This window comes from Neopelma chrysocephalum, unplaced genomic scaffold, assembly GCF_003984885.1.
Source record: "Neopelma chrysocephalum unplaced genomic scaffold, ASM398488v2 Primary Assembly neopelma1_65b, whole genome shotgun sequence".
NCBI lineage: Eukaryota > Metazoa > Chordata > Aves > Passeriformes > Pipridae > Neopelma > Neopelma chrysocephalum.
Window position 1 is genome coordinate 3,728,895 of NW_020897723.1, and position 5,965 is coordinate 3,734,859.

Consider the following 5,965-nt stretch of genomic DNA (forward strand, 5'->3'; position numbering starts at 1 on the left):
GATGGTACGCGCGGGCTCCCGTAGCCGCCCCCGCCCGCCCCTCAGCGCGGGGGCGGGCGGGCCCCGCAGGCCGCGCCCCCGGGGCGGGGGGGGCGGTGCTGCGCGGGGAGGCGGGACGGGAGCCGGTCCCCTCGCTCGGCGCCGCGGGCACCGGGGCTCCCCCCACGCGGGCGGACGGGGGAGGGGCGGCGGCGCCTTTAAGAGACGCCCCGCCCACGGCGCGGCGCGCGCACTGATTGGCTGAGGCGGGCGGAAGCGGCGCCGCGGCCACGTGCGCGCGGAGCGATGGCGCGAGCGCTGCGCGCCCTGCGCGGGGCGGCGGGAGCGGGAACCGGAACTGGAGCGGGGTCTGGGCCCGGTTCTGGGCCCGAACGGGGGCCGCGAGTGCGGTTCGGGCCCAGCCCCACAGGTAACCGGTGCCTCCCCAGCCCCGCTCCTGCCCACCCTCCCCCGGGGCTCCGCTGCGGCGGGGGCGGCGCTTTGGGTTCGGAAACGTGAATTCGGACGCTCGAGGGGCGTGTGCGGGGAAGGCACCTGCGGGCTCCATGGGGAGCTCCCGGGCTCGCCCTGTCGGCACCTCCCCGTGCCCTCCGGGCTGTGCGGGGTCTCTGCTGGCAGTCCTGTTCCCTGACGCCCACAAGGGGTTTCCAGGTCACTTCAGCGAGTTTGTTCCTGGAAGGATTTACCCACAAGTCCTGTCCATAGCTAGGGCCCCCGGAGCTGCGTCTGTGCGGTGCAGCTCTGGCCCCGGTAACCTTCGGGACCCACTGCCATCGCAGGCAGCATCCATCGCCCTTCCAGCTCACGTTTAGAACTCTCCCCTGGGCCTTCTTTGTGACCAGCTCCTCTGATTTCCTCGCGATTACAGGTTTTCTGCATTTGGGTGGCCTTCGGACTGCTTTGTACAATTATATCTTTGCCAAAAAACACCAAGGGACCTTTATTTTGAGAGTGGAGGATACAGATCAGAATCGGGTGGTGCCCGGAGCTGCAGAAGGAATAGAAGATATGTTGGACTGGGCAGGTATTTAGAAACATCTTTCGGTTTTCACTTACCGAACACTTCTCTTTTAGAGATGAACAGCACTCACACTGAGGGCGGGCGTGACTCTGCCTTTGTGGGGGCTGTTGTGAGGGCCCAGCTGTTCAGTCCTGCTGTGCTGCTGTTCCAGGTATCCCCCCCGACGAGAGCCCGAGCCGGGGCGGCCCCCGCGGTCCGTACGTGCAGTCGCAGCGGCTGGAGCTGTACCGAGGGGCCAGCGCGGCGCTGCTGGAGAGCGGGGCTGCCTATCGCTGCTTCTGCACCCCCCGGCGCCTGGAGCTGCTCCGCAGGGAGGCCCTGCGCTGCCAGCACACCCCGCGGTACGAGCACTGCACGCTGCCAAAGTCACCGTCGTGCAGCAATAGGGGTGTGTGTCGCTGCCCGTGGAGAGGGAAACCTGCGTCACCTCCAGAGGCTTCGGGGAGAGCCCTCCCGAGAGGAGGTGTTTGACTGGACACGTGCTGGGCAGGTTACAGCTGAAATTCAGGGATCGGTGTAGGGTTTGGGGAGTGTAAAAATGGCTGATGGGGTTGGCCTGTTCTGAACTGAGACTGTCGTTCTCATCTCCCAAAGATACGACAACCGGTGCCGGCACCTGACGCCCGCGGAAGTGGCCCAGAAGCTGTCGCAGGGCCTCGACTACGTCGTCCGCTTCCGGCTGGAGAAGGGCGTGGAGCCCTTCCAGGACCTGATCTACGGCTGGAACAAGCACGAGGTGGCTGAGGTGGAAGGCGACCCCGTGATTCTCAAGGGGGACGGGTTCCCCACGTACCACCTGGCGAACGTGGTGGATGACCACTACATGGGCATCACCCACGTGCTGCGCGGCACCGAGTGGCTGACCTCGACCTCCAAGCACCTGCTTCTCTACAAAGCCTTTGGCTGGGAGCCCCCTCAGTTTGGGCACCTCCCGCTGCTGCTGAACAAGGACGGTGGGAAGCTGTCCAAGAGGCAAGGGGACATCTTCCTGGAGCGCTTTGTTCGGGATGGCTTCCTGCCAGAGGCACTGCTGGACATCGTCACCAACTGCGGCTCGGGATTCACGGGTAACACCACAGGCCCCTGCTTGCCAGGTCACTTGCTGCTGACTTTGGCAATGGGTTGGGTTTATTTTAATAGCTGAGAACTTTGTCAGTGTTTGAAGGGCTGAGGAAAAGGGTGCCAGTGACCAGTCAGCACTGAAATGCCACCAGGGCTTCTGCGAAGCTCCTGTGAAAGGAGCTCTGCCTCTGTGCAGCCTTTTAAATTGAGTCTGGGGCCTAATGGGTTCCCACCTGGGACAACCCTCACTTCGAGGCAGAAAATCTGTCTGTGAACTCTTGGGAAAACTTGTATGCTGTGGGTAATAATTGCAGTGCTGTCCAACATCTGCCCCACTTCTTGTTTAACCTGACAGGCCACGAGGAGTTGAGTCAGTCTCCTTTTGTGGCTCTTGCTGTGTGGGGATCACAATTAACTCGTGTTTCGGGAGCTCTGCTTGGGAGTGAAATCTTCCTTGGGCAGTGAAGTCTTCTGGCTGAGTGTTACTTCTCTCTCCCTGACTGAGGCAGGGGGTGTTCCCTGGAGGAAGGTGGCAGAGCCAAGTGGAATGTCCCATCTCCCAGTGCCTCACCAGCAGCTGGCAGAGCCTGCTCCTGGGCAGGGGGCAGCGTTCTGTGTGTGCCTGCTGCCAGCTCCCTCCTGCCTGCCAGGGGTGTCCCTGCTCCTGCTGGCACTGCAGTGGCTGTCCTGTGTCACCTTCCCTCGGCGATGCTGCTGCCCCAGCCTGAGCCCTGCAGGGAGAAGGAGTGGGAGAGGGGACGTGTGTGACTCCCTTTGGGTTCTGTTGCAGAGAAGCAGATGGGGAGGACTTTGGAAGAGCTGATCTCACAGTTTGAAATAGGCAGAATTACCACCCACTCTGCCCTCCTGGATCTTGAAATGCTCCCAGAATTCAACAGGTAAAAAATCAGTGGTAGCTTTTAAATATAATGAGCGGCACATCAGTGAGAATTTATTCCTCGCACTTAGCTGTGGCTGGAGGTTTTGTTTGTGGGATCAAGCATGGTCTTGATGCAGCAGCTTTTGGGCTGTGCTACAGGGAACTATAAGTTTGTGCTCACGCCATTTCTTCCTCCTTTTGGGTCCTGTGCTTGGACACTGGTGTTGGGAACACCGTGAAAGGCTGGGGAGAGGGTGGGTGTAGCTGGGAGGATGCAAAGTCTTTAATTTCAAAATAACATCTAAAAAGAGATAACACTTCCAGAAGGTTCTTCTGCAAGTACACTCGTGCTGCTGGGATGTTGTGCTGCTAAGAGTGGCCTCATCTTCAGTTCACTGTGGGGCGCCAGAGCCAAATGTTTCATTGTAGAAATGAATGTGGTTTCATGTTGTTTTTCTAACGGTCCCACAGTTTTAACTGGTAAATGTGGTTGGGGTGACTAGATCAAATCTAACCCAGAGCAGTCCAAGAGCAGGTTTCTTGTCTGTTGCAGGATTCACCTCACCCGTCACATCGAGGACGAAGGGCTGCGCCAGGGGCTCGTTAGGGAGCTGCAGGAGCTGGTGAAGCAAATCTATGGGGATCAGCAAGTGGATCCAGAGGTTCTGGAAAAGGAATACGTGGAGAGAGTCCTCCTGCTGAGAAAAGTATGAGCAGTGACAGCACTGTGTCACCATTCTGGAGCTGAGGTGGTGTGGGATTCCTGGAGAGACAACATGTCCCTGCTGTGAGAGGGATCATGGAACTGTGAGGGTGCTTTTGAAGACCTCTCTGCTTCCCACTCAGAGCAGAACTGTGGGTAGTGCTGGATCAGGTCAGCTGTGGCTTTGTCTAGATAAGCTGACAGTCTCCAAGCTGCTCTTCTCCTGTAGCCCAGGGAGTAGCTGGCTTGGGGCAGGGAGGTCCAGCCCCAGATCCCTCATGCCAGCTCAGCTCTCCCCTTTGCTGGCTGGGCAGTGTAAGGTGTTCTGCTTTGCTGCTGCCCCGTGCCTTGGAAGCAGAGTCCAAGCAGCCTCTGCTGAGGCAGAAGAAGCTCCTGGTGAAACCAGTGTGGTTTGTGTGCTGGGAGCTCAGTGAAGGGGCCGAGTGCTGGCCGGGGAAGGGTGAGCCCAGCTGATCCCAGTCTGCCCCTGGGATGCTGCTGTAGTGTCTGGGAGATTCCTTGTGAAGGATGAAGCCCTCTTTGTAGGGGCAGGACCTGACTGTCCCAGCGTGCTGGCTGTGTGGTGGCAGTGGGACGGTGACTCATGGCTTCCCACTGCCTGGTGAAGGGGCAGATGAACATAATCAGCCACTTCTCCAGCCAGCTCTGAGTCAGTCACACATGGCTCAGCACCTTGGGGACAACCACAGCCCTCTGAGCTGCCTCTGTGAGGGGCTCTGGGGCTGGAAAGCTCAGCTGCCTCAATGTCAGTGACATTCCTGCCGAGCCGTGCGAGGTACAGGGCACTGCTGTGGGGGGGGTCTCCAGCTCGGTGTGAAGCCCAGGCTGGATGGGTTTGCTTTCCCCACAGTGTAACCCTCTGCCTTGCCAGCTTTGCTTTCTTTCCCCAGGGTCACATCAGCCTCCTGAAGAACCTGGTGTCGAGTGACTACTCTTACCTGTGGGTCAGGCCCTCGGTGTCCCGACAGCAGCTGCAAAGGATTTCTGCAGAAGCGGATGAAATAGGAAAACTAGTCTTGGGGTAAGTGTGCTGCTGCCTCAGCTGAGTGTCAGTGGTGGCTCCTCATCTCTGAAAATTGTATTATTAAAAAGCAATCAGAATTCTGCTCCTTCTGTGGTTTCTAGGCATAATTTTGTGATTTAAACTTCCTCTTTTGAACGAGCTCTGCTTCTGGTGAGCAGAGAGAGCACCCTGGCACAGGGGTGGTGTGAAGGGTAGGAATCCTGTGGTTTTCTTGTCCTCAGACTGTAAAGGCACCTTCTTTCCTAAAGGCTCGTGACAAGACAGGCAGCTGCCTTGACCGTGGAGGAGTTGAACAAAGACCTGAGAAACCTCCAGAAGCAAACCAGAGAGACCAAGTACAGCAGCATGATGCAGCTCCTCCGCCTGGCACTCAGCGGGCAGCAGGTACAAACAAGAAGTCTGAGAATGGGACCCTTTCCCCCTTTCCCCTTTTCCCCCCTTTCCCCTTTTCCCCCCTTTCCCCTTTTCCCCCCTTTCCTTTTTTCCCCCCTTTCCTTTTTTCCCCCCTTTCCTTTTTTCCCCTCCCTTTTCTTTTTTTCCCTCTTTCCTTTGTCTCCCTTTCCTTACGCTTTTTTCCTCTTTCCCTTCCTTTCCCCTCTTTCCTCTTCCCTTGCTTCTCCCATTTCCTTTTCCCTTTTCCCAACTCTCTTCTCCCTGGTATCAAGGTGCTGGCACTGGGACACCTCACAGGGCCCACCCTCAGTTCCATGTGGAGCACATGTGCCAGTTCCCAGCAGCTCTGGCCATGAGAGCTGTTCTGCACCTTTGAGAGCAGCAGCAGTGTCAGAGCGTGAATATGCTGGTTATGAATCTAAAGTCAGAAAATCATCTGGAGCAGCCATAGGGAGCATGGGCAAGGTTGTAGGTTTGGGGCAGAACTGGAATTTTACGTGTAATCTGCTTTCACAGAGCTTGAACCCAAGTTTTATGAAAATTCTCCAAAGCCTCATCCTGGCTCAGCTCTGGCATTAATCCTTCAGGTCCATCTGACCAGGGCTGGCACTTGGCCTTCAGGAGGAGAAACCCCAAAGCCTTGTTTGAGCCGCTGATGAACCCCCCTCCTTGCCCTGCCAGCGACCCGAGAGCGAATCACTCTGTGGGTTCCGTCAGGGTGACACAGACCCACGTGCTGGGAATGTGCAGTGACTCCTCCTGTGTCCACAGCACGGGCCGAGCGTGGCCGAGATGATGGTGACTCTGGGAGCCCAGGAAGTGAGCGGCCGGATCCACAGAGCCCTGTCCAGCTGAGTGACC

The 5,965-nt window shown here is 57.9% G+C and overlaps 1 protein-coding gene across 5 annotated transcripts in view; it reads left to right on the forward strand.

Moving 5' to 3' along the window:
* Nucleotides 1-312: 312 nt before the first annotated feature.
* EARS2 (glutamyl-tRNA synthetase 2, mitochondrial) overlaps nucleotides 313-5,965 on the forward strand; it is a 6,366-nt gene continuing 713 nt past the window's right edge. Inside the window, exons 1-9 of one of the 5 annotated variants that reach the window (XM_027684040.1) lie at nucleotides 313-409; nucleotides 869-1,024; nucleotides 1,173-1,362; nucleotides 1,616-2,088; nucleotides 2,874-2,982; nucleotides 3,517-3,670; nucleotides 4,578-4,708; nucleotides 4,960-5,095; nucleotides 5,876-5,965. The exon at nucleotides 5,876-5,965 is cut by the window's right edge and continues 713 nt beyond it. In XM_027684040.1, the coding sequence (XP_027539841.1) occupies nucleotides 1,009-1,024; nucleotides 1,173-1,362; nucleotides 1,616-2,088; nucleotides 2,874-2,982; nucleotides 3,517-3,670; nucleotides 4,578-4,708; nucleotides 4,960-5,095; nucleotides 5,876-5,959 (1,293 nt within the window). In that variant the 5' untranslated portion in view covers nucleotides 313-409; nucleotides 869-1,008 and the 3' untranslated portion in view covers nucleotides 5,960-5,965. Of the gene's footprint in view, nucleotides 410-532; nucleotides 1,025-1,172; nucleotides 1,363-1,615; nucleotides 2,089-2,873; nucleotides 2,983-3,516; nucleotides 3,671-4,577; nucleotides 4,709-4,959; nucleotides 5,096-5,671; nucleotides 5,833-5,875 lie in introns of those variants that run through there. The other 4 variants (XM_027684038.1, XM_027684037.1, XM_027684036.1 and 1 more) reach the window with 4 other exon arrangements.